This window comes from Marmota marmota, unplaced genomic scaffold (assembly GCF_001458135.2).
Source record: "Marmota marmota marmota unplaced genomic scaffold, marMar, whole genome shotgun sequence".
In the NCBI taxonomy this organism is placed as follows: domain Eukaryota; kingdom Metazoa; phylum Chordata; class Mammalia; order Rodentia; family Sciuridae; genus Marmota; species Marmota marmota.
Window position 1 is genome coordinate 24,882,547 of NW_025999900.1, and position 26,966 is coordinate 24,909,512.

Sequence of the window (26,966 nt, forward strand, 5' to 3'; positions counted from 1 at the left end):
TTTTTTTTTTTTTTTTTGGTGGTGCTGGGGGGAATTGAACTCAGAGCCTTGTGCATCTAAGGCAAGCATTCTACCAACTGAGCTATATCCCCAGCCCTATTGTTATGCTTTATAGTCAATCCATGCTACCTGAAAAATTCTTTTTAATCTATTCAACCTTCATTTTGTATTTAGATGGTGAGTCATCCACAAGTCATCTTTAGCCAGTAAAGGGAACATTTTTATATCTTTATTACTCCTCCCATTGAGAGGTGGAGTCTTCTTGAATCTGGGCTGGCCTTGACCAACAGAATGTGACAGAAGTGATACCCAGGAACTTCTGAGGCTAGGTCAGAGGGAGCGAACAGCTTCCACCTGGGATCCATCTTGCAGACTTGAACTGTCAAGTAAGAAGGCTGACTGCTCTGAGGCTGCATGTTGTAAGAAAACCCAAGGCTTTGTGGAGAAAAATGCAGGTCCAGAGTTTCAGTCCTCAGCTGGCAGTCTGTACATTGGGGAGCAGAGTAATCGCAGCCAAAATTGCAAGTTGGTGATTATCATAAATTATTTGTCTCAAAGCCTTCATGTTTTGAATTTTTTTTTGTAGCAATACAGAAATGGAACAGAGACAAACAGTAAGCCAACAAACAATATGAAATAGAAGTGGATAGAAATAGACTAAGGAATAGAGAAGATGAGTTAGAAAGATTGCAGTTAAAGGCTTAAATTGTTTATTTATATATTTATTTATTGGTACTGGGGATTGAAACCAGGGTGCTTGATAGACCCAACCTGATCTTTTCTTAAAATTGGGAGCCATCTTGCCACAAAGCCATGAAAAGATAATTTCAGGTTTACTATAAATTACTGCAAATTCTGAACCTGCTTGGAATGCCTGGCTCTCTGACCAGATAGCAGCCCTCTCTGAAACTTAGTGATACCTCATAAATATTGGCCTTCCCTGGCCAGACAACAACCCTCTCTGAGGCTCTAATGGTCTTCATAAATTCTGATGTTGGGGCCAGCAAAAAATGTAAACTACCATTAGTGTGATTCTTGTCAGAGTTCTGTTATCTGTAACCCCCCTTTGTGTAACTTTCTGGGCTATAAAGCTGGGATGCAGGAAAGCTGGGGTGCTGTCTTGTTCCCTCCGTTTTGGGAGGGAGAGGCAGCCCGGCCGGTCGAAATAATAAGCTTGCTTTAATTTGATTTTAATTGGAGTCAGTGGTCTTTTCTTGCGTCCTGGTCTAACAGTGCTTTTAATTTAATTTAATGTTTTTATTTTTATTTTATTTTATTTTTGGTACTGGGATTGAACCTAGAGGCCCTCTACCACTGAGCAATGCCTCTGGCCCACTTAATTTTGAGATAGAGTCTTGCTAAGTTGCCCAGGCTGGCTGGCTTTGAACTTGTGATTATCCAGCCTCAGCCTCCTGAATTTTTGGAATTGCTGGTTGGTGGCACCACACTCAGCATGAGGGCTAAAATTTTAGACAAGAGGGTGAGGAAGTCTCATTGTTTTGTTACTGGGTAGAGGGTCATGGGAGGTCCTCCAAAAGGAAGCTGGATCTCAACTCAGGCTGTGATTTTCCTTGACATTGGCACAACAAGGAATTTAGGTCTGGGTCAAATTGAGGCACAGGCTAGCCTAGGCATGGCACGGGNCATGCCTTGAACTCACCCATGCCTAGCTTTTCTTGACCAGATAACAACCCTCTACACACACACACACACACACACACACACACACACCAAAACAAAACATTACAAAATAAAAAACATGAAGGCTTTGAGACAAATAATTTATGACAATCACCAACTTGCAATTTTGGTAGAGATTACTCTGCTCCCTACTGTACATAACGGTATAGGCACCTCATAAATTCTGGTGTTGGGATCTAAATTTACTCTCTAACTTGAAATGTTGAACCATCTAGACCATTAACCTACTATCTGCCTTTGTATTATGCTTGTTAAAATCCTGTTATCTGTAAATTCTCAAGACACTCCCCCTTTTGCAACTTTTTGTGTTGCAACTTTTTGCAACTTTTTGAGGCACAGGCTAGTAGGCTCAGCAGGGGTCTGGATTTGAAGCTAGGCCTGGCTGTGCTGGCCTGCTGCTGCTGCTGCTTCCATGCTTCTCTTCCTAGAGAGCTGGGGTACTGATCTCTAGCCACAGGTTTTCAGGAGAGACAATCCTGGCCAGAATTACAAACTTGCTTTAATTTGATTTAAAATTGGAGTCAGTGGTCTTTTCTTTGTGTCATGGTTTAACACTACAAGCCAGTGTTCACCAAGTTGGATTATTATCTTGATGACTGATGCCCAAGTCATTGCTTTGAGAGAAACTCAATGCTCAGTTTGACCAGCTCCTTTCTTGGGAAGAGAAATCAAATGGATGTTTCCAACTAATGTTTCCTGTTGGATGTATCAGGAATTCTCCTGGGTCTTGTTCCCATTCCTGGGAGTCCACACCACCACACCTTACAGGCCCTGGACATGGAGAGGAAGATTTCAAGCCTTCAGAGGAGGAAGTAACAACTCCCAGTTCACCCATTCCAGAGCTCATGATTTAAAAAAAAAAAAATGTTTTAATTTTATGTGTTTCGGTTTCAAGGAAAGACAAGTTTTACTGAAAATGTGATAACTTTATTTAAGATGTTTTTTAACATTATGAGAAACTTTTCAGATTCAAAAAGAAAGAAATTGAGGCACAGATTGATTTTACTAAGAAGAGAATCTACACCTACCAAGTGCCATTTGTAATCAAGTATGACTATGAGACAAGGTAGAATATGGGTGTTAAGAGAGGACTGCACTAGCTACATCTTAGGTAGGCATATTTATATGTGTAAAATCTATAGAAGAAACATGATCTAAGGGTATTTTTAGTCCTCTTCTGTGTTGGTAGCTGAACATATTATATAACTGTTACCTACTGAGGCAGGAAAATAACTGAAACAGGCAGATAGGAAACTTGGGCCCCTCCAGAGTCAGGTTTTTCTGTGTAACGGGGCTGAGAGACCACAGACACAAGCCAGGACTCATCAAAGTCAGGCCAATTCCTGCGTAAGTAGAAAAACTACAAAAAAACTTCCAAAAAAAAAGCTCAGTAAGTGAGTCAGGAGTTCATGGACACTGAATGCCTTATCCAGGATTGGGTAAGGGGCTAATTTCCTTAACCCTGTAGACTCATATAAACCCCTAGACAACAGATATCTTCCCCTGTAGGAGTTCTGATTTCTTTCTTTGTATTACTCTAATAAATCCTGTTAATTTTCTCTCACCCTTGTGTCTGTGGATTTCATTCTTCAAATTCACTAGACAAAGAACCCACACAATCCCATACTCCAACACTAGGGATAATTTTCTTCTTTGTTTTTTAAAAAAAATCCCTAATCATTTCCCCACTAGGGGTTTTATTGTACTGTTTTGTAAATAGTACTTCAGTGATGTAGTGTTGAGGGTTTGATTTGGAGTATGACATAGATAATCAGATCCTAAGTTGGGCAAAGGCATTCTCTGACCTGCTTTTCTTTTAGATCCATGTCAGGAAAGAAGTTATTTATGGACCTGCAGATAAAGTCTAATAATTGATTTAACAGTGCCATTTGTAATCAAGTATGTGAAAGTAACCTTTAAATCTGGACTTTAATCCATGTGAGTGTAGAATTTTAGATCAGGACTTTAAATCATGGCCACTTTTGTTTTGTCCTACACACCTCCTTTCTACCTAACCTTATATCTTCTGTTTCTCTGATATATGTGCTAGTTTCTCTTTGCCCATCAACAACACATAGAATCTCAAAAAGCCAGTCCAAATGGCAGTCTTACCTTCAAAGTGTACAGGTTCTAGGACCACTGCCAACTCCTTAGAATCTCTTAATAACAAATTTATAGGAATCTGAAAGTAATTGGCCCAACTTTTGTGGAGAATAATGAAAATGCACATAAGGGTATATCCCTGAGGAGGGCTATGATTCCTAGAAAAGGAGAAAAAAACAAGTTCCCCTACAGATCTCTCCTTCATACCACTGTGACTCACAGGAGAGTATTTTAGAGGCGGGAAAGGGGGTGATCCCCCTTCTGTTCACTATAAGGGATCATGGCCCACACCCACTATACCAAAATAGGTTTATAAGAGAAAAAAACCATAACAAATCTACTTTATGTAATCAGTTTTATGTGACATGGGAGTGGAATCGATTGAGGGCTAAACAAGAGTTGGAACTGAGACCAAAAAGAGAGAGCTTTTGTTAAGACAGTTGGGGCAGAAATCAAAATGGGGATGCGATGATGTGGAGAAGCAGAAAGCCAGGCGGGGCAAGGAAGGCAAAAGGGTTCCAGGCGAGGAGGTGGGAGGGTGCTCCAGGAGTTGGAATATCATCTAGGTTTCTGCTTCGTAAGTCAAGTAAGACACTGACTGTAGAGGATCCATTTCAGAGACTGCCACTCATGAGGGTACTGTTTATTATTTTCACCTAAGAAGAAGCTGCGAAGGGGCCTGAGATGACCCCACACCGCATCTCCCGGAACCCCTGCTCCACCCACCACTGGGACCAATTGCGCTAGAGCGCAGAGAGGACCGGAAGTGCGGGCGGAAGTGCAGTCGGGGACGCTTTAGGGAGGTACCCGCGGAGTAAACAGAGACGCTACTGACAGGCAGTGGACGGTGTTGGCACCTTTAGGCCGCCATGAACCGGCTGCAGGATGACTACGACCCCTACGCGGTTGAAGAGCCTAGCGACGAGGAGCCAGCTTTGAGCAGGTGGGCCCCCGACCCACCATAGTCCACTAAGATTTCCGGCTGAGGCTCACCCTTTTCCATTTGCTGCCCCTCCCTGGCTTGTGCCTACTGTCGGCTCAGAGGCTCGGGGCCCCTAGCACCCCACTGCGGTTGTGGGAGGCCAACGGGGGTTCCTGGTGGGGTCGCGCAGCCCTTGGGGAGGCGGGCCAGACGTCAGCGCCAGGAAGAGGGCTCTTCCGGAGTCACTGGGGGCCAAGCGTAAATCTATAAAGACCGTGAGATTGAATTCTGCCTCTACATTTTGCTAGCAGTGTGACCCAAGGCAAGTCACTTTTCCTCGGTTTTACATCTATGAAAAAGGAAATATAATAAGTATGGAGATATATCGTAAGTGTATAGTGATGGTCAAAGGACTTAATGTGAAGTGCCTTTTTTTAGTCACCCAGAGCCGCGATCACACATGCCTGGTTAAGTCCTCTACCGCTGAGCTACAGCCCCAATCTCTGAAGTGTCCACCTAAAAGACTGACCTGTGAAACAGAAATAAGGGAATATTGAACAGGCAATTTTACTACTGTATGTTTGTTGTGGGCTACAGAGGTAAATCACTAAAAGCCTTGGTTTTCAAAGGCTTACATTATATAGGGTTAGTGAAATGATGTATATATTTTGGAAGAGCATTTTAGAAAATGATGGACCGAAATAGACACAGATGAAATGGGAATTTCCAGAAGAGAGGATTTATCCTACTTGAAAGAAACTTGTAGTTATATTGTCAAAAGATTTTCCTGTGAAAATCTTTTAGCTATTTCTTTAGCTGTCAGTGGGTCATATTCATAAACTTTAAAAAGTTAATTCTGCCTGATGAAGCTTTCTGTGAAGCACTTTATTCGTTCACAATGGTTCCTCATTGTCCTGGGGAACAGTTGTAGACATGGAAGACCAGACTGCTGAAAGGATTTCTGTGGTGAAGAGTGAGAATGGATAGTAAGATTCCCTGTGAAAAAGAGTTTCAGTTAATAGGTATTGACTGTGAAAGGAGCTACATTACTTAGTAATTCAGTTTATATTTAGTTTGATTGGAATATAGCAGTGTTTCTGGATTTGAGTTATTCTGTTATCCTCTCCATGTACACTTGTGTTGTTATTGACTTAATATTTTTCTTAAGGTCAATTACTTTTTTAGTGTTTATTTTTTAGATATAGGTGGACACAATGTCTTTATTTTACTTTATGTGGTGCTGAGGATCTAACTCAGTGCCTCACACATGCTAGGCGAGCGCTCTACCTCTGAGCCACAATCCCAGCCAGTCAATTACATTTTTATAGTTAAATTTTTTTGTACCCTGCCCCATTGTGGATTGAACCTAGGGGTTCTCTACCACTGAGTCACACCCCGCCCCCCACATACCCCCAGACCTTTTTGAATTTTATTTTTAGAGAGGTTCTCCCTAAATTGCTGATGCTGACCTGGGACTTTTAAGTCCTTCTGCCTCAGTCTCCCAAGCAGCTGGGATTACAGGTGTGCACCACTGTGCCCAGTTGAAATTAAATTTCTTTAAGGAAGCTTTATAATCCTATGACAGTTGTCACCGGTAAGGTAATTATAAATATTGTGAAAAGAAAATAATGTTATTAGACAGCATTGCTTGCTGAGGGCTCTGACCTCAATGTTATTTTAAAAAGAGATTGGTGTTGGGGTGATGACTGCTCTGGAGGTTGAGGCAGGAGGATTGAAAGTTCGAGGCTATCCTCAGCAATTTAGTGAGATCCTGTCTCAAAATAAAAAAGAATGGTGATGTAGCTCAGTAGTACAATGCCTCTGGGTTCAATCCCTAGTTACTACCACCACCACCACCCCAAAAAAAAGGAAAGAAAAAGGAGATATTGGTGTTAGATGGTTGAGAAGTCTCTGTTAAGATTTATTTTTACACTAATTAAACAAATATCAAAGCCTGTTGCTGTTTGATGGAAGCTGGCAGAAGATATGAGACTTCTGGGTCAGAGAAAAGACTACAAGTAGCATAGCAAGCATCATGTCATGTTGGTTGCTCTTACTTTTCCATCTTACAGGGGTTCCAAGAAGGGATCGTGCTAGATGAATCTGCATATTCTGTGGGTTTGTATGGTGATTAAAGAATACTTAAGAGAATCACCTCTTTCAAAGCTGATAATAAATAAACCTACTCTCTCTGCTGGAAGGAAACATTATCTCATTCCTCAGGGTTGCTTGCTGCAAACACAATGCTGAGAAATGGCCTGAGTGAAGAGTGGTCAGAACCTTGCATTCTTGGCAAACTCAGCAAGAATATGCAGAGCTTGTTTTGCCTCTTCCAGCAGTGCTAAAGACTATGACTTGTCTTGAAATAACTACAAGGAGTGGAGAAAAATTGCAAAAAGAGGAATGCTCTTGTCTTCTGATTCAATTTTTTAAAAACTTTTTATTTTGAAGTTATTATAGATTCACAAGCAGTTGTAAGAAATAATATAGAGATCCCATATACATTTCACAGTTTTCTCCAATGTTAACATATTAGAAAACTATAGTGCTAGGAGATGGACCATGACAGTCAAAATACAGAACATTTTATCACCACATGGATCCCTCTTGCTGCTCTTTAACTGTTATGCCCACTTCCTTCTCACCTCCATGCCCTACCTAACTCCTGGCAGCCACTAATTTTTTCTCCATTTCTATAATTTTGTCATTTTAGGAATGCTGCGTGAATGAGACCATACACTGTGTAACCTTCTGGGCTTGGCTCTTTTTCACTCAGCATAATTCTCTAGAGATTCATCCAGGTTGTTGCATGTATCACTAGTTCATTCCTTTTTTTTTTTTTTTAAATGGCTGAGTAGTATTCCACAGTTTACTCATTGAATGACATTTGAGTTGTTTCTAGTTTTGGCTGTTGAGAATAAAGCTGTTATAAATATTCATGTATAGGTTTTTGGGTGAACTTAAGTTTTCATTTTTTTGGGGGTGGGTAAATGCCTAGGAGTTACAAAGGTTTGGGTTGTGTAATAGTTGCATGTTTTGTTTTATATGAAACTGCCAAGCTGTACTATTTCACATTCCCTTCAGCAGTGAATTCAGTGTTAACTTATTGGGCTGATCATCCTGCTACTACTTAAAATAATTTACATTTCATACTTTTGAAACACTGGATTATAGGATCAGAGTTTCTCAAACTTGACAGCACTGGATGGCATATTGGGTCAGATAATTCTTTTTGGTTGGGGGATATCTTTTTTTTGTTTTGTTTTGTTTTGTTTTGTTTTTGGTACTAGGGATTGAACTCAGGGGCATGTGACTACTGAGTATTTTATTTAGAGATAGGATCTCTAAATAATATTATTCAGTGCCTCGATTTTGCTGAGGCACGCTTTGAACTCATGATCCTCCTGCGCCTCTGGGATTACAGGCATGTGCCACTGTGATCCACTTGCAGGGGATATCTTGAGCGTTATAGGGTATTTAACAGCATCCCTGGCCTGTAGCCACTGTGTGCAAGTAGCCTATTCTCCCTGTGCCCAGTGGTGACAATCAAAAATTTCTCTAGTCATGTTAAATATGCCCTGGGAGGGAAAACTGCCCCTTGTTTAAGACCAGGGTAGCTAGATAGAGGGCAAGAGTGGTGGGCTGGGGATGTGGCTCGCCTGGCATGCGCGGGGTGCTGGGTTCGATCCTCAGCACCACATAAAATAAAAATAAAAAATGTTGTGTCTGCTGAAAACTGAAAAATAAGTATTAAAAAATTTCTCTCTCTCTTTAAAAAAAAAAAGAGTGGAAGGTAAAGTTGATAAGATTAGTTGGAGTCAGTTTTTTTTTTGTGTGTGTGTGTATTGGGGCTTGAACTCAGGGGCACTGGATCACTGAGACACATCCCCAGCCCTATTTTGTATTTTATTTAGAGACAGGGTTTCACTGAGTGGCTTAGCATCTTGCTTTTGCTGAGACTGGTTTTGAACTCACAATCCTTCTGCTTCAGCCTTCTGAGCCTCTGGGATTGAAGGGTATTTTTAATGGTGTGCTCAGAGGATTGACCATGGAAGGCTCCTGAGTTGGGTAGTGGTGAGATGAGAGTTCTTTAGGAAAAATAGTCTGGCAATAGGATTAAGGGTGGAGTGAAAATGATGAGTTTGGAGGCCTAGAGATCCTTAACTTATAGTAGTACAAGCAGGGCTAAAAGGACCTGAATGAAAATAGTGGTAATGGCTAAAGCCTCAGTCTTTATTGAAATTGGTGTGAATTGCATTTTTCTGATTTACTTTTGGTTTTTCCTTCCAGTACTGGGGATTGAATCCAGGGGTGCTTACACTCTGAACCCCTTTTATTTTAAGTTAGAATCTTGCAAATTACTGAGGCTGGCCTTGAACTTTCTCCATCCTCCTGCCTCAGCCTCTTGAGCAGCTGTGACTGTAGGTGTATGCCATCATGCCCGGCAAAAGCACTATTCTATAACAGAGAACAGAGAAGTCAAATCAGGAATATTCTGTATCTGTTTACTAGTCTGTGAGTAATTGAATATTATTTATGTACTACAAATTACATTGAAAATTTTACAGGCATTTAATTTACTTTGTTAACATTTCATAGCTTTAAATTTTTTTTTTTAAGTTGTAGATGGACCCAATACCATTTATTTATTTATTTATATGTGGTGCTGAGGATTGAACCCAGTGCCTCACATGTGTTAGGCAAGCACTATACTACTGACCACAACCCCGACACCCGTATATGTCTTATTTAAGTATTCAGAACTTAAAAAGCTGCCAGTTCTGTGAAGTAAACTTTTTATTTTTGATGGAATTATGAATTGGTACAATGATTTTTGAAAGTAATGTGATAATACAATAAGTCAGAATGATGTTTGTATCTAGTTCTAGACATTTATCCTAAAGAAGTTACCTACACAGAAATGTTCATTGTAACATTTAATAACAAAGAATTTAGAAATAAATGTATGGAATCTATAAGAGGAAATGTTATATAGACTTTAAAAAATTTGGAGTCAAGTACTCTGTTGGCACACACCGTAGTCCCAGCTACTTGAGAGGCTGAGGCAGAAGGATCACTTGAGCCCATAAGTTTGAGGTCATGCTGGGCACATAGACTCCATTTGTAAATAACTAAATACATAGATAGGTAGGTAGATAGATAAATAAATGGAAATAAGCAAGACAATTGATTTACCAAGTGAGAATTGCTGTATATAATATCAAATGTAACCTTGTAAAGTCAAAATAATTAAACAGTGAGATGATGAGAATGAATTTTGAGTGATTTTAATTTTTTAATATTTATATATGTATATGTATTTAGCTCTGAAGATGAAGTGGATGTGCTTTTACATGGAACTCCAGACCAAAAACGAAAACTCATCAGAGAATGTCTTACTGGAGAAAGTGAGTCATCTAGTGAAGATGAATTTGAAAAAGAAATGGAAGCTGAATTGAATTCTACCATAAAAACAATGGAGGACAAATTATCTTCTCTAGGAACAGGTACGCTTTATTTATTTATGTATTTACATGCAGTACTGAGAATCAAACCCAGGGCCTGGCACGTGCTAGCAGCTCTACTGCTGAGCCACAACCCCAGCCCTGGAACAGATACGCTTTTGATTCGGTTTTTATACCTATTTTTATAAGCTCCATAGGATAGGAAGCTTACTCATGCTCTGTGTTTCCAGAACTTTCTATAGGTGCACAGTAAATACTAATTGGGTGAAGGAATTATGTTTGGCAACTGAACCAGAGTTTTCTTTGATGACTATGGGAAAATGTCATGCGTTGTTGAAAAGACATTATTTAGCATTATTTATTTGGATAATGTCCTTTTGTAGTTTTTACTCAAGGATTAAAAGAAAAGACACATGAGTCTTATAGGTATTTTGAACATTAGATGTCACTGATGGCAGATTTAATGATGTATCATCATAAATTCCTATTTTAGTAGTAATAAAACATTTTATATTTTAAATTTGGTCTTTTTGTTAAATGTACCTGACCCAAAATCTAATTTGTGAAAGTAGGACTCTTCAGCACTGGTTTTCATGTTACTATATTGGTATTTTATGTATTAACTGGTAAGAACTGAAAGCATATAATAATAACAACAACTAAAGCAAGTGTTAATTAGAGGAAGAATGAGGGAGACAGGCATGTGATGATATAAGTATAGGTAATAGTATGGAACTGAGTACAGTTGAAGAGAGGAAAAGTGTGTCTTCGTCATTCCCTTGCCTTTCCTTAGAGCTTTTCTTTCCATTAAGCTCCCTTAAAACAAGATACTCATTCCCTGTTCTTCACAGTGCACTCCCTGTCTGAAAGATAGAGATTTGTATATGGGCAACCTGAAAAGGTGGCCTTTAAAAAAAAAAAAAATTAAAATTTTTTTTTTTTTTAGTTATTGATAGACCTTTATTTAATTTATTTATTTATATGTGGGGCTGAGAATTGAACCCAGTGCCCACACATGCCAGGCAAGTGTGCTACTGCTGAACCCCAGCCCCTTAAAAAATTAATTAGATTTTTGGGAAGGAAAAAAGATTTAGAACACTAAAATTAAGGTGGGGGGGCAGTTTTCTGTAATTGCATAGAGCATAAAATAAAGTATGTCACTATGTGAAAATATTTAACCATCCAAATGAGATTGTGAATAAGCTGATATTACTTTGTAGTAATGAAAGAAGACATGGAGGTTTTTTCTTATGAATTATGTATGATTAGTCTATAAACTTCATTTCTGGTTTTCATAGGGTCTTCTTCAGGAAATAATAAAGTTGGAATAGCTCCGGCGAAGTATTACGATGATATATATTTTGATTCAGATTCTGAGGATGAAGACAAATCAGGTAAATAACATATCTATCAGCCTTAGCAGTAATATTTTATGAAAAAGGTTTACCTACTAGTTGATATTAGGATTTTTCTTTGAGTTTTATTTTTTAAGAAATTGTAGGTGGTTGATGTGAAAATAAAAAGATGATTGATTAGTAATAAAAGCTGGGAACAAAGACTTATGAGTACATGGCATTATCAGTAGCACTGCATGGGTATGCTAGGGAAGGGGAGAATGTGTCCTGACTCAGTACTTCCCCTGCTCAGGGCTCAGGGATCTTTCCCCAGACTCCTTCTAGGTCCTTCAGACTAACAACATTTGTTTTCTTTATACCTTTTTTTTTTGGTATTGAGGATTGAACCCAGGGGTACTTAACCACTGAGCCACATCCCCAGCCCTTTCTTTGTGTGTGTTTTATTTAGAGACAGGGTCTCACTGAGTTGCTTAATGCCTTGCTTTTACTGAGGCTGGCTTTGAACTTGAGATCCTCCTGCCTTAGCCTCCAGAGCTTCTGGGATTACAGGCATGTGCCACTTGCCTGGCTCAACATTTGTTTTCACACCTGCATTTTTTCTGAATTTTTACTTTCCTGAAGAATTTTCCTAATTTGGAAAAATTAATTATATTTAGTTGGGAAAGCTAATTACATAAGGAGTTACACTGGAATATACAAAATAACAAATTTATATTTAAAAGGACGTTTTATACTTTTATGTCATTACTTAAAATATTGGTGTGCTAGAATAAATTTAAAAAGTAATGTATGTGCTAGATATGGTGTCACATGCCTATAATTTCATCACTTGGGAGACTGTGGCAGAAGGATCACAAGGTCCAGTCTAGCTTGGGCAACCTAGAGACCCCATCTCAAAATAAAATAAATTAAAAAAGGGCTGGGAATGTAGCTCAGTTTTAGAACACACCTGGGTTCAATCCCTAGTACTACAAAACAGAACAAACAGAAGTCTAATATACGTAGATAGCTGTGGGTTTTTTCTCTTTCTTTCTTTTTTTTTAAAATATTTTAATATTTATTTTTCAGTTTTTGGTGGACACAACATCTTTGTTTGTATGTGGTGCTGAGGATCGAACCCGGGCCGCACGCATGCCAGCGGAGCATGCTACCGCTTGAGCCACATCCCCAGCCCCAATCTTTCTTTCTTTTTTTAAAAATATTTATTTTTTAGTTGTAGTTGGACACAATACCTTTATTTTATTTATTTTTATGTGGTGCTGAGGATCGAACCCATGTCCTTTGCACGTGCTAAGCGAGCATTCTACCACTGAGCCACAACTCCAGCCCTTTTTTCTTTCTTTTTTAATTGTTTTGCAGTTCTGGGGATTGAACCCAGGACTGCTTTACCACTGAGCCACATCCCCAGTCATTTTTATTTTTTAGTTTGAGACAGAGTCTAATTTAAGTTTCCTAGACTGGCCTTGAATTTGTGATCCTCCTGCCTTAGCTCCAGAGCAGCTGGGATTACAGGCATGTGCTACTATGCCTAGCTTCTTTCTTTCTTCTTTTCCTTTTCTTTTTCCTTCCTTGTTCTGGGGATCAAATCCAGGGCCCTGAGCATACTAGGCAAGCATTCTACTATTGAGCTATGCTCCCAGCCCTGTATTCCAATTATTTTTTTTTGATATTAGGGATTTAATACAGGTTGCTCTACTGATGCACTATATCCCTAGGCCTTTTTACTTTTTATTTTGAGACAGGGTCTCACTAAGTTGCCCAGGCTGGCCTTGATAACTTGGTGAGATACTGTCTAAAAAAAACAAAAAACAAAAAACAAGAAGGGCTGAGCATGTAGCTCAGTGGTAGAGCCCACCTGGGTTCAATCCTCAGTTACCCTCCCCACAGAAAAAAGAGAAAAAAATTTTTTTTTTTTTTCTTTTTTTTTTAGAGAGAGAGAGAGAATTTTAATATTTATTTTTTAGTTTTCGGCGGACACAACATCCTTGTTTGTATGTGGTGCTGGGGATGGAACCCTGGCGGCACGCATGCCAGGCGAGCGCGCTACCGCTTGAGCCACATTCCCAGCCCAATTTTTTTCTTTTTAAGGATAATTAAAATAAATACGTAGCTTGATATACGTAGCTTGATAAACAGGAGATTCTTTATTTTATGTTAAAGAAATGTGAACTTTACCAACGATACTTAGCTATATCCTTAACTTTTAAAAACATTAGCACAGGTGACCAAGAAGAAAAAGAAGAAACGACACAGGATTCTAACAAATGATGAATTACTATATGATCCTGAAAAAGATAACAGAGACCAGGCCTGGGTTGATGCACAGAGAAGGGGGTAAGAATTTAAATTTAATATTTAGACTCTTTAGGAAAAAATGGTTGAAAAATGATTTTTACTACATTTGTATTTTATATATGTTTATGTTTATATACACATATCAACAAAGAGGTTTGAAGAAAAAACCTGCAAATTTATTTTGAAAATAACCAGCAAATTTTATTGAACAATTCATTTTTAAAAACTACTGTTGAGTTCAACCTGCTGTAGTCAGTCTCTCCCTTCAAGAAACAAAACTGATTTTTTTCAGATAGACACAATTTTTTCTTGGTACCAGGGATTGAAATCAGGGGGTACTCGACCACTGAACCACATTCTCAGCCCTATTTTTTATTTTATTTAGAGACAGGGTCTCACTGACTTGCTTAGTGCCTCAGAGTTACTGAGGCTGGCCTTGAACTCTAAATTCTCCTGTCTCAGCCGCCCAAGCTGCTGGGGTTACAGGTGTGCGCCACCACAATCTGCAGATAGACACAATTTTAAATTACATTGAGATTAAGAGTTTATGTGGGGCTGGGGTTGTGGCTCAGTGGTAGAGCACTCACCTAGCGTGTACGAGACCCTGGGTTCGATCCTCAGCACCACATAAAAAAATAAATGAAAAATTAAAGGTATTGACAACTACAACTAAAAAAAAAAAAAGTTTATGTGGATGAAGAGAAGATATTGTTTAGCACCTGATTTGTTCCATTCACAAATTAGGTTTTTTAAAATTCACAAAACCTGAAATTGACTGTTTTGTTTATTTATTTATATATTTTTTGTTGGTGCATTATGATTATACATAATAGTGGGATTCCTTATGCCATATTTGTACATGTATTAACATAATTTGATCAGTCTCATTCCCTAGTACTTTCTCTTTTCTCTCTTCCCTTTTTCTGATTTGCTTGCTCTACTCTATTGATCTCCCTTCTATGATTACTATTATTATTTTAATTATTGAATGATTATTGTATGTGGGATTTTTTGTGGTATATTCTTACATGGATATAGCATTTTTTTTCATTACTTGGGATTGAACCCAGGGGTGTATTGAGTTACATCCCCAGCCCTTTTTATTTTTTTGAGATAGGCTCTCATTAAGTTGCTGAGGCTGGCCTCAAAACTTGGAAGCCTCCTGCCTCAGCTTCCCAAATAATAGGGATTACAGGCATGCACCACTGTACCTGGCAAAAGTATCCATTTTAAAGTGAACAATCTAGTGATGTTTATTATATTCACAGTGGTGTGTATCACTACCTCTGTCTAGTTTCAAACCATTTTTATAATTTTTATCATCTCAAAAGGAAAATCCTGTATCATTAAATAGTTTTTCTCTCTCTTCCCATATCCCCTGGGAATATGGGAACACATATTGTGTTCCAGATCTGTGTTCTATCTCAGTGGATTTACCATTTTTGATAGTTCAGCTAATGGAATATTCTACAATATGTGACTTTTTGTATTTGTGGATGAAGAGAAGATATTGTTTAGCACCTGATTTGTTCCATTCACAAATTAGATTTTTTAAAATTCACATAACCAAGGGCTGGGGATGTGGCTCAAGCAGTAGCGCACTCGCCTGGCATGCATTCGGCCTGGGTTCGATCCTCAGCACCACATACAAACAAAGATGTTGTGTCCACCGAAAACTAAAAAAAAACCACAAATATTAAAAAAAAAAATTCTCTCTCTCTCTCTCTCTCATTAAAAAAAAAAAAAAATTCACATAACCTGAAATTGATGGATCATCTTTTTGAGGTTCATCTACATTGTAGCATATATTACTACTTCTTTCCTTTTTATAGCTGAATAATATTTCCTTGTATATATATATATAGATCAGTTTGTTTATCCATTCATTCATTGAGGAACATTTGTGTTGTTTCTCCTTCTGACTATTGGGAATAGTGTTGCTGTGAATATTGGTGTACAGTTATCTATTACGTCTATACTTTCATTTCTTTTGGTTACATGCCCAGGAATGGAACTGTTACATCATATGGTAATTCTATATTTAACTTTTGTATGGTACTAGGGATCAAACCCAGGACTTCACATGTGCTAGGCAAGTACCCTACCACTGAGCTGTACCCCAAGCCTTGTATTTAATCTTTTTGGGGTGGGGTGGGGGGTAGTACTGGGGATTGAATTCAGGGACATTTGACCACTGAGCACATCCCCAGCTCTATTTTATATTTTTTTAGAGACAGGGTCTCACTGAGTTGCTTAGTACCTTGCTTTTTGCCAAGGATGGCTTTGAATTTGTGATCTTCCTGTCTCAGCCTCCCAAGCTGCTGGAATTACAGGCATGTGCCACCGTGCCTGGCTGAATTTAACTTTTTGAGGGACCACCACTATTTTCTACAATGACTGAAGCATTTTGCATTTCCACTAGTAGTATACAGTGTTTTACAAATTTTATTTTGATGTAAAGGCTGAGTTGTCATAGAACTAAAAGGTAGGCAACTTACCATCATTATCTAGTGCTTTGCTAACCTGTTATGTTTCAGAATCACCAGGAGAGATTGAAATGCAGACCTTTGAATCTTATTTGAGGTGGTTTTTTTTTATGTAATGCTGAGGATGTGCCTCTCACATGTTAGGCATGTGTTCTACTCCTGAGCTACATGATTAACACCTAGGAGGATTTGTTTCATCTCTGGTAGGGTCCAGATATCTATATTTTTTAAGTTTGGAGAGATTACTATTGGTGGGGGATCTTTGTATACCATCTTTAGCTTTTGCTCTCGAGCCTTGTTCAGTTTTTCTCTTCTTGTTCCATTTATACATCACTTTTTCCTTTGCCCCCTGTGTTTATTTAATGAATATGTTTTGATTACTCATAGCCATGGGATGAACATTTTAAATGCTATAAGTAATATATTTTAAAATAACTTTTAAAACTTTTTTGTAGTTGTAGATGGACAGAATGCCTTTATTTTGTTTATTTTTATGTAGTACTAAGGATTGGACCCAGTGCCTCACATGTGCAAGGCAAATGCTCTGACACTGTACTTTAGCTCCAGCCCTTAAGTGCTGTAAATAATATTGAGATGGTCAAGGAACTTACAGCGTAGTTCTTTAGTCTGGTAACAAAATTTGTGAATGATGTAAGATGGAATTTTGGTTTTTTTTGGTAGTATAGAGATTGAACCCAGGGGTGCTCTACCACTGTGCTACATCCCCAGCCCTTTTTAAATTTTATTTTGAGACAGGACTCATTGAATTGCCCAGGTTGGCCTTAAACTTTCGATTCTCCTGCCTTAGCCCCCCCATTAGCTTGGTTTATGGGTGTGGGCTGCTACACCTGGCTTAATGGTTCCTTTAATTGGAGACTTGCATTAGAAGCAAGACTTTAATGTGTTTTTTCTTAATTTCTTTTTGCATTCCAGTTATCATGGTTTTGGGTTACAGAGGCCACGTCATCAACAGCCTGTTCCAAATAGTGATGCTGTTTTGAATTGCCCAGCTTGCATGACGACACTGTGCCTTGATTGCCAAAGGTAATGGATGAATGGTTAAGCACACATACAGGGAAAAAAAAAAATTGGTAGTCCTTTGTTCAAATCACAAATAGACTTTTGATACTCAGGAATTCTGTTATGGTTTTGTACCCATATCCTTTGTGTTACGTGACTAATCTCTTTACAGATAATTTTGACTATGCATAGTTGTGTAAAAAGTAGCTTTTTAAAATTAATTAATTAATTAATTGTTTTTTTTTTTTTTTTTGTGACACTGGGAAATAAACCCAGGGCCTATACATGTTAGGCAAGTACTCCACACTTGTGCAACATGTATAGCCCAGAGTAGCTTTTTATTGGTTTTTTTTTTTGGTACTGGGGATTGAACTCGACCACTGAGTCACATCCCTAGCCCTATTTCATATTTTATTTGGAGCTAGGGTCTCACTGAGTTGCTAAGCTCCTTGTTTCTGTTTTTGTTTTTATTTTTGTACTAAGGGTTATTTGACCACTGAGCCATATCCCCAGCCCTATTTTGTATTTTATTTAGAGACAGGGTCTCGCTAAATTGCTTAGCACCTTGCTTTTGTTGAGGCTGGCTTTGAACTTGTGATCCTCCTGTCTCAGCCTCCTGAGCCGCTGGGATACACCACCACACCCAGCTAGAAGTAGCCTTTTAAATAAAGCATTTCTCAGTAATAATAGGATTCAGTGAAATTGCATAGATGTTGTAGAATGACATAATCTTTTAAAGGAAAAAATCACTTCTCTACTCACAAGTGTGGGATTTTTCCCCCGTCACACAAAGCATTTCTCCAATTTTCTGTATGCTGTGTTCCTACAATTTAATTTAATTCTGACTCACTACCTGGAGTTAGCATCAACCCCACAAGTTAAGTTCATTCTCACAAGACTAGAGACTTTTTTAGATGCCAGTAATCAAGTAGTAGGTCCTCAAGTTACCTCCATTTCTATTCAAGTTGAATATAAATTAGGGGTTCCTTTATTATAAAGAATACAAACAAAACAGCTAGATGTAGAGGCATATAGGGGTGAGGTCCAGAAGGGTCTTGACTGCAGGAGGTCTGTGGGGTTTGGGATGTAATACCCTCCTAGGACATGGATGTGTTCACCAGGCTGAAAGATTTTGGAACCCTTTACTTTTATGGGTTTAATTGCATAGGTATGTTCCATTATATAGACACCATTGGCAAAATCATTGGCCATTAGTGATTAATTCAATCTCTAGCTCTTTTCCCTTCCCTGGAGGTAGGATTGGGTGGGTATGGAGCTAAAAGTTCCAACCCTTCTCCAATCAATCATGCTTGGTTTTTCTGGGTTTTTTTAGATGCAAGACAAGCCTCCATATCTCATTAGCATATAAAATATACTGTTATTATTCCACAGATTCTAACAGTCTTGGAAGCTCTTATGTCAGAGACAGACCCAAGATCAAAAGTTATAGTAATAAGAAAAGGTGCCGTTATCACTCAGGAAATTGCAAGTGTTTTAGGAGCTCTGTGATAGGAACTGGAAGCAGAGCACAAATATATATTTATTATTATGTCACATCTCTAAAATACACTTTTTTATTGTGGTAAACTATATATAAAATTTACAATTTTAACTATTTTTAAGAATACAATTCAGTGGCATTAATGCTATCATAGTCTGATGAAGCCAACACCGCCATCCATTTCCAGAACTTTTGATCATCCCAGGAACTCTGCACCCATTACATAATAACTCCCTATTCTCCAGTCCCATCAGCCCCTGGTAACCTCTGTTCTACTTTGTTTCTCAGACTGTTCACTATTAATGTATAGAAAATTATTATTTTTTTTAAACTTTTTTTTTTTTTTAGTTGTAGGTGGACACAATATCTTTATTTATTTTTATGTGGTGCTGAGGATTGAACCCAGTGCCTCACACGTGCAAGGCAGGTGCTCTATCACTGAACTACAGCCCCAGCCCCTAGAAAATTATTCTTATGTGTGACATTTTCTGAAGCTTTGCTTAATTTTTATTAGCTCTAACAGGTTTTTGTGTGTGTGAGAGTGTATGTGTGTGTATGTGAGATGTGTAAGCTTTAGGGTTTTCTTTATTTTTTAGTTGTAGTTGGACACAATACCTTGATTTTATTTATTTGTTTTTATGTGGTGCTGAGGATTGAACCCAGGGCCTTGCTGGTACTAGGCGAGCGCTCCACCACTGAACCACAACCCCAGCCCCAGCTTTAGGGTTTTCTACATAAAAGTTCACGCTGTCCTTGAGCAGAGATAATTGAGGTAATTTACTTTTACCTCTTCCTTTCCAATTTAGATGATTTCTTTTTTCTTTTGGTACTGGGTACCAGGGGTGCTTTGCTAGTAAACTGTATCCCATTCCCTTTGTATTTTTTACTTGGAGACAGGGCCTTACTAAGTTGCTTAGGTCCTTGCTTAGTTATTGAGGCTGGCCTCGCACTTGTGATTCCACTGCCTCAGCCTCCAGAGTAGCTGAGATTACAGGTATGCACCACCACACCCTGCTTTTCTAGTTTGTTTATTTATTTATTTATATTTTTATTTATTATTTTTGATATTAAACTCGGGGACAGTCAACCACTGAGCCACATCCCTACCCCTATTTTGTATTTTATTTAGAAATAGGGTCTCACTGAGTTTGTTAGGGCCTCCTTAAATTGCTGAGACTGGCTTTGAACTCGCGATCCTCCTGTCTCAGCCTTCCAGCCACTGGGATTACAGGCATGAGCCACTTCGCCTGGCTGGTCTAGTTTATTTTTATTAGCTAGTTTAAGGTTTCTGATTCTCTGCAACAGTTAATTTTTTTTAAGTATTATAATTTGATTTTTAAAAATTTATTCTAATTAGTTATACATGACAGTAGAATGCACTTTGATACATCTACATAGATGGAGTATAATTTCTCATTCTTCTGGTTGTACATGATATAGAATCTCACTGGTTATATAGTTATATTTTTATGTAAGGTAATAATGTCTGATTCATTCTACTATCCTTCTTTCCCTCTCAACCCCCTCTTCACTCCCCTCTACCTAATCTAAATTAACTCTATTTTTCCCTAGCACTGCCTCTCCATCCCGCAACCTATTGTGAATTAGCATACACCTATCAGATAAAACATTCAGCCTTTGGTTTTTGGGGATCAGCTTATTTCACTTAGCAAGATATTCTCCAGCTCCATTCATTTATCAGCAGATGCCTTAATTCCATTCTTCTTTAAGGCTGAATAATATTCTATTGTGTATATATACTACATTTTCTTTATCCATTCATCGGTTGAAGGACACCTAGGTTGGTTCCATAGTTTAGCTATTGTGAATTGAGCTGCTATAAACATTGATATGGCAGTGTCACTGTAGAATGCTTATTTTAAGTTTTTTGGGTATAAACTGAGGAGTGGATAGCTGGGTCTAAGTTTTTTCTGAGGTGTCTCCATACTGTTTTCCATAGTGCTTGCACCAATTTGCAGTCCCATCGGCAATGTATGAGTGTACCTTTCCCCCCACATCCTCACCAACACTTATTATTGCTTGTACTCTTTTTTTTTTTTTTTGTGGGGGGTGGTACTGGGGATTGAACTCAGGTGCTTGACCACTGAGCCATATCGCCAGCCCTATTTTGTATTTTAGAGACAGGGTCTCACTGAGTTGCTTGGGGCTTCCATAAGTTACTGAGGCTGGTTTTAAACTCAAAATCCTCCTGCCTCAGCCTCCCAAGGCACTAGGATTTCAGGCATGTGCTGCCGCACCTGGCTTATTGCTTGTATTCTTGATAATTGCCATTCTAATTAGAGTGAGATAAAATCTTGGAGTAGTTTTTTTTTTTTTTAATATTTACTTTTTAGTTTTCGGTGAACACACCATCTTTGTTTGTATGTGGTGCTGAGGACCGAACCCGGGCCGCACGCATGCCAGGCGAGCACGCTACTGCTTGAGCCACATCCCCAGCCCCTCTTGGAGTAGTTTTGATTTGCATTTTTCCAATTGCTAAAGATGTTGAACATTTTTGCACATATTTGTTGATAGATTGTGTTTCTTCTGTAAATGTCTGTTCAGTTCCTTAGCCCATTTATTGATTGGGTTATTTGGGTTTTTTGAGTTCTTTATATATTCTGGAGATTAATGCTCTGAGGTACATGTGGTAAATATTTTCTCCCATTCTGTAGAAACTCTCTTCATGTTATTGATTGTTTCCTTTGCTGAGAAGAAGCTTTTAGTTTGAATCCATCCCATTTATTGACTGTTGATTTTACTTCTTGTGCTTTAGGAGTTTTGTTAAGGAAGTCAGATCCTAGGCTGACATGATGACAATTTGGGCCTACTTTTTGTTAGGCACTAGGTCTTTGTTCTAGTGCCTAGGTCTGTGATCCACTTTGAGTTGAAGTTTGGGCAGGGTGAGAGGGGTTTAATTTCATTTTGTTACATGTGGCTTTCCAATTTTCCCAGGACCATTTGTTGAATAGGCTATCTTTTCACCAGTGAATGTTTTTGGCACTTTTGTCTAGTATGATAAGTGTATTCATGTGGGTTTGTTTCTGTGTCTTCTATTTTGTACCATTGGTCTATGTGTCTTGTCTTGGTGCCAATAACATGCTGTTTTTGTTACTGTTGCTTTGTAGTATAGTTTAAGGTCTGGTATTGTGATGCCACCTGCTTCACTCTTCTTGCTAAGGATTGCTTTGGCTATTCTGGGTCTCATTTTTCCAAATGAATTTCATGTTTGCCTTTTCTAGTTCTATGAAGAATGTCATTGGGATTTTAATAGGAATTGTATTAAATCTGTATAATGCTTTTGGTAGTATGGCCATTTTTACTATATTCTTCTTGTCTAGGAGCATGGAAAGGGAGTCTTTCCATCTTCTAAGGTCTTCTTCAATTTCTTTCTTTAGTGTTCTGTAGTTTTTTTTTTTAATATACTTTTTAGATGTTGATGAACCTTTATTTTATTAATTTATTTATATGTGTGAACCCAGTGCTTCACACACAAAAGGCAAGTGCTCTACCTCTGAGCCATAATCCCAGCCCCATGTAGTTTTAATTGTAGAGGTCTTTCACCTCTTTTGTTTGATTGATTCCCAAGGTTTTTTTTTTTTTTTTGAGGTTATTGTGAATGAGGTCATTTTCCTACTTTCTCTTTCAGTAGATTCATCACTGATACATAGGAATGCATTTGATTTATGGGTATTGATTTTATATCCTGCTACTTTGCTGAATTCTTTTATTAGTTCTAGAAGTTTTCTGGTGGAATTTTTTTGTATCTTTTAACTACAGAATCATGTCATCAGCATATAGTGACAGTTTGAGTTCTTCTTTCCCTATTCATATCCTTTAATTTCTTTTTCGTGTCTAATTGCTGTGGCTAGAGTTTTAAGGACAATGTTGAATAGAAGTGGTGAAAGAACACATCTTTGTGTTATTCCAGTTTTTAGAGGGAATGCTTTTAGTTTTTCTTCATTTAGAATTATGTTGGCCTTGGGTTAAACACATATAGCTTTTATGGTGTTGAGGTATCTTCCTACTATCCCTAGTTTTTCTAGTGTTTTGAATATGAAGGGGTCCTGTATTTTGTTAAATGCTTTTTCTGTTAGATGATCATATGATTCTTGTTTTTAAGTCTGTTGATGTGATTAATTAAATTTATTGATTTCCATATGTTGAACCAACCTTGCATCCCTAGATACAGTTTTTATACTCTATTTATGAACTCAAACTTTTTAGCATGTAAGTTAACACCTAGATTATAAAATGAAGAAAATATCTTTGTATGTAACCAATTCAGCCATATACTTAAGTTACTTTATGATCTCATAGTAGAAATTGGTCTTGGTAAAGTTGTTATTCCATATTAATGTAGGGTTCTGATACAGTGGAGTAGATGGGGGAGGCTGGGCAGGATTGCAAATTTGAAGCCAGCCTGTGCAACTCAGTGAGAACCTGTCTCAAAATAAAATTTAAAACGGGCTGGAGATATAGTAAGTGGTGGAGTGCCCCTGGGTTCAATCCCTAGTACCACAAAAACAAAGAAAGCAGAACAAGGGGCTGGAGCTGTGGCTCAGCGGTAGCACACTTGCCTAGCATGTGCGAGGCACTGGGTTAGATTCTCAGCACCACATATAAATAGAAAAATAAAGGTCTATCAACAACTAACTAACTAAATAAGCAAAACAGACCAAACAAATAAACAAACAAAAACAACAACAACAAAAACCAACTAGAGCTGGGCATGGTGGTATACACCTGTAATCTCAATGATTTGTGAGGCTGAGGCAGCCTCGGCAATTAGTGAGGCCCTAAGCAACTTAGCAAGACCCTGTCTCAAAATAAAAAATAAAGTCATTAGGATATATAGCTCAATATAAGCACCCCTGGCTTCAATCCCTGGTAACAAAAAACAAAACCAACAAACACAAACAAACAAACAAACAAAAACCCCAACAACCAATCTAGTAGATTTGGGATTTTTTTGTTGTTATTGTTTCCCGGCCCCCCCCCCCAAAAGTGATATATTTTTTTTTTTCTCTTTCTTTGTTTCTCTCTCTCTTGAAACCAGTGCCTAACACATTAGGCAAGTGCTCTACCATGAAGCTTTTTTTATTAGATGGATACTTCTCAGAGTCCTCATGTAACTTAAACTTCAAATAATACAAGACAAAGGGCTGAGAGTTTCTGGTTTTAGCTAAAGTGTGGCTACTTAGAGCCTGAGTGTGAGGGTGTGTATTATATAATTTGTAGATAGATAGAGTCAAGAACACCTGGATGTGGTAGTGTGTGTCTGTGGTCTCAGTTTTTTGCTTGAGCCCATGAGTTCAAGGCCAGCTTGGGCCACATAGTGAGATCCTGTTTTGTTTTGTTTTTTTTTTTTAAACAACAGCAACAACAAAAAAACCATATACACACAAAAACAACAAAACAAGAACTCAGTTCAGAGAAATTATTTGTTCTGATATGCAAGAAATCTAGAGAAAGGGAAAAACACTGTGAGCACGTGATACGAAATTCTTATAGATATGAGACAGAACAGTCATCCAAGTACCTCCTCACATATGTACAATTAACTAGAACTCTTTATCATTGAACATAGTTTTGAAAGATTGTTTTACCAGGTTTGTTAATCAACTTTTGTCACCATGACCAAAATATGAACAAGAACAACTAGAGGTGTATAAGTTTAGTTTGGCTCATGGTGTCAGAGGTTCAGTCCGTGGTATGCCAAGCAATTGTTCTGAGCCCTGGGTAAGACAGAACATCATGGCTGAAGGGTGTGGCAGAGGAAGCTGCTCAGAACAGGGCAGCAGGGAAGGGGTCCCAGGGAAGATGGACCCTTCCAGACCACAGCCCCAGTGACTCACCTTCTTCAAGTACACCTTATCTACCTACAGTTACCACCTAATTCATTCAAACTAGGATGAGCTGATTAGGATATAGCTCTTATAATCTAATTTCACCTCTGAACATTTCCTATGTTAACACAGGAGCTTTTGGGGAATGCCTCATATTCAAGCCATGACACCAGAGAAGCACCAATTTGTATGTTCTTTTTTTTTTTTTTTTGTACCAGGGATTGAACCCAGGGGCACTTAACTATTGAGGCACATCCCCAGCCCTTTTTTGTATTTTATTTAGAGATAAGGTCTCCCTGAGTTGCTTAGGGCAACTCACTAAGTAGCTGAGGCTGGCTTTGAACTTGGTATCTTTCTGCTTCAGCCTCCTGAGCTGCTGGGATTACAGGTGTGTGCCACTTCACCAGCCAATTTGTATGTTCTTAATTCCTGGCGGTTGTGGTAGTGGAGAAGGTGAAGAGTAACATTTAGAATTAGTGAGACCCCTGTTTTTAGCCAGATAGGTATTTCTGTTGCATGACTTTCAAGGGGAAAAAAGAATAGCAACTTGAGAAGGAAAAATATTGTGTATGAAGATGAAAAGTTTAAAGAGCAGTTCAACCCCCCCCACCACCACCCCGGGATAAAAGTTACTTTTAAAGTAGTAGAAGCTGGGCATGTTGGTGCATGTCTGTAATCCCAGTGATTTGGGAGCCTGAGGCCAAGAGGATTGTGAGTTCAGGGCCATCCTGGGCAACTTGGCGAGACCCTGTCTCCAAATAAAAAACAAAAAGGTCTGGGGATACAGAGAGCTTGCCTAGCATGCATGAGGCCCTGCGTTCAAAACCCAGTACCTAAGTAAAGAAGACAGAGGGCTGAGAGTTTGTGATTTTAGCCAAAGTATAGCCACCTTGAATCTGGGTATGAGGGTATCTACTATCCAATTTACATTTCAGTTTCTTCCACATTTTATTTTAGGCTTGATACAATTAAATATTGCAGTATCTATGGAAATTTTTTGTGGCAAAGCACCCCTGGGTTCAATCCCCAGTACCTAAATAAATAAATAAGATATAGATTTCTTTTTTTTTAAATAGACTTCTAGGGGCTGGGTTGTAGCTCAGTGGTAGAGTGCTCGCCTAGCACGTGCAAGGCCCTGGGTTCAAGCGTCAGCACCACATAAAAATAAATAAGTAAATTAAGAATATTGTATCCAACTAAAAAAAAAATAGACTTCTAATTGCTACAAAGTAATTGTACATATTTATGAGGTACAATATGACATTTCAATACATATTTATAATGTGTAATGATCAGATAAGGGTAATTGGCATATCTATTACAAATATAACTTTTTTTTTTTGTACCAGGGATTGAATAACATCATTGTTTTATACTAGTGTCCATTAAAAAGTTTCCTTCTGGGGTTGGGGTTGTGGCTCAGTGGTGGAGCGCTTGCCTAGCACATGTGAGGCACTAGGTTCAATCCTTAGTACCACATAAAAATGAACAGATAAAATAAAGGCATTCTGCCCATCTACAACTACAAAATTTTTAAAAAAGTTTCTTTCTATTTTTAAAACAACTTTTAGATTTCCTTAAATTTGTTGTTTTGTTTCCATGTTTATTTTAGTCAGTTTTTGGTTTTCTCAATTTTATCTAAAAGAATAACTGTTAATTTAGAAAATAAATTCATATTCTCCATTTCATTTTCCTTTTAGGCATGAATCCTACAAAACTCAGTATAGAGCAATGTTCGTGATGAATTGTTCTGTCAACAAAGAGGAGGTTCTGAGATATAAAAACTCAGAGAACAGGAAGAAGAGGCGGGGCTATAAGAAGATGAGGTCTAACCATGAAGATTCTGCAGAACAGGCAGAGACAGAAGTGGAAGAAATCTATCACCCAGTCATGTGTACAGAATGTTCCACAGAAGTGGCAGTCTACGACAAGGATGAAGTCTTTCATTTTTTCAATGTTTTAGCAAGCCATTCCTAAACAGCTCAGCTAGCATGCATTACCCAATACTGTATTTAAGGCAAATATGTACAGTTATTTTCCCTTTGTCTATTCATATCATTAATTGATGTTGAGATATTTGAGGAAGCAGTATTTTATCTTGTGAAGAATGGTTATCAAACTTTATCTCCTCACCTTTTTTTTTTCCTTAAGTTTTCTTACGAATACTGACGGAACTGATTATTCATTCCCTTTTTGATGGACATTTGGAAACTGGGGTTTTTGTTTATTAAGGCTCTTTAGAATTAAAATGTTCTGGAGTTATAACTAA

At 38.2% G+C, this 26,966-nt stretch overlaps 1 protein-coding gene and 1 long non-coding RNA gene across 3 annotated transcripts in view; one reads left to right on the forward strand and one right to left on the reverse strand.

Moving 5' to 3' along the window:
• Nucleotides 1-11,771, reverse strand: part of LOC125615249 — a 16,471-nt gene extending 4,700 nt beyond the window's left edge. Inside the window, exons 1-2 of one of the 2 annotated variants that reach the window (XR_007345816.1) lie at nucleotides 4,566-4,598; nucleotides 3,995-3,998 (exon numbers count right to left, since the gene is read on the reverse strand). This is a non-coding gene — a long non-coding RNA (uncharacterized LOC125615249). Of the gene's footprint in view, nucleotides 1-3,994; nucleotides 3,999-4,565; nucleotides 4,599-11,760 lie in introns of those variants that run through there. The other variant, XR_007345814.1, reaches the window with a different exon arrangement.
• On the forward strand, nucleotides 4,588-26,966 carry LOC107147196 (E2F associated phosphoprotein). Its single transcript, XM_015491603.2, has 6 exons — nucleotides 4,588-4,747; nucleotides 10,052-10,233; nucleotides 11,490-11,585; nucleotides 13,763-13,880; nucleotides 17,261-17,371; nucleotides 26,398-26,966. Exons 1-6 carry the CDS (start codon nucleotides 4,674-4,676, stop codon nucleotides 26,672-26,674), a joined length of 858 nt encoding a protein of 285 aa, XP_015347089.1. The 5' UTR covers nucleotides 4,588-4,673; the 3' UTR covers nucleotides 26,675-26,966.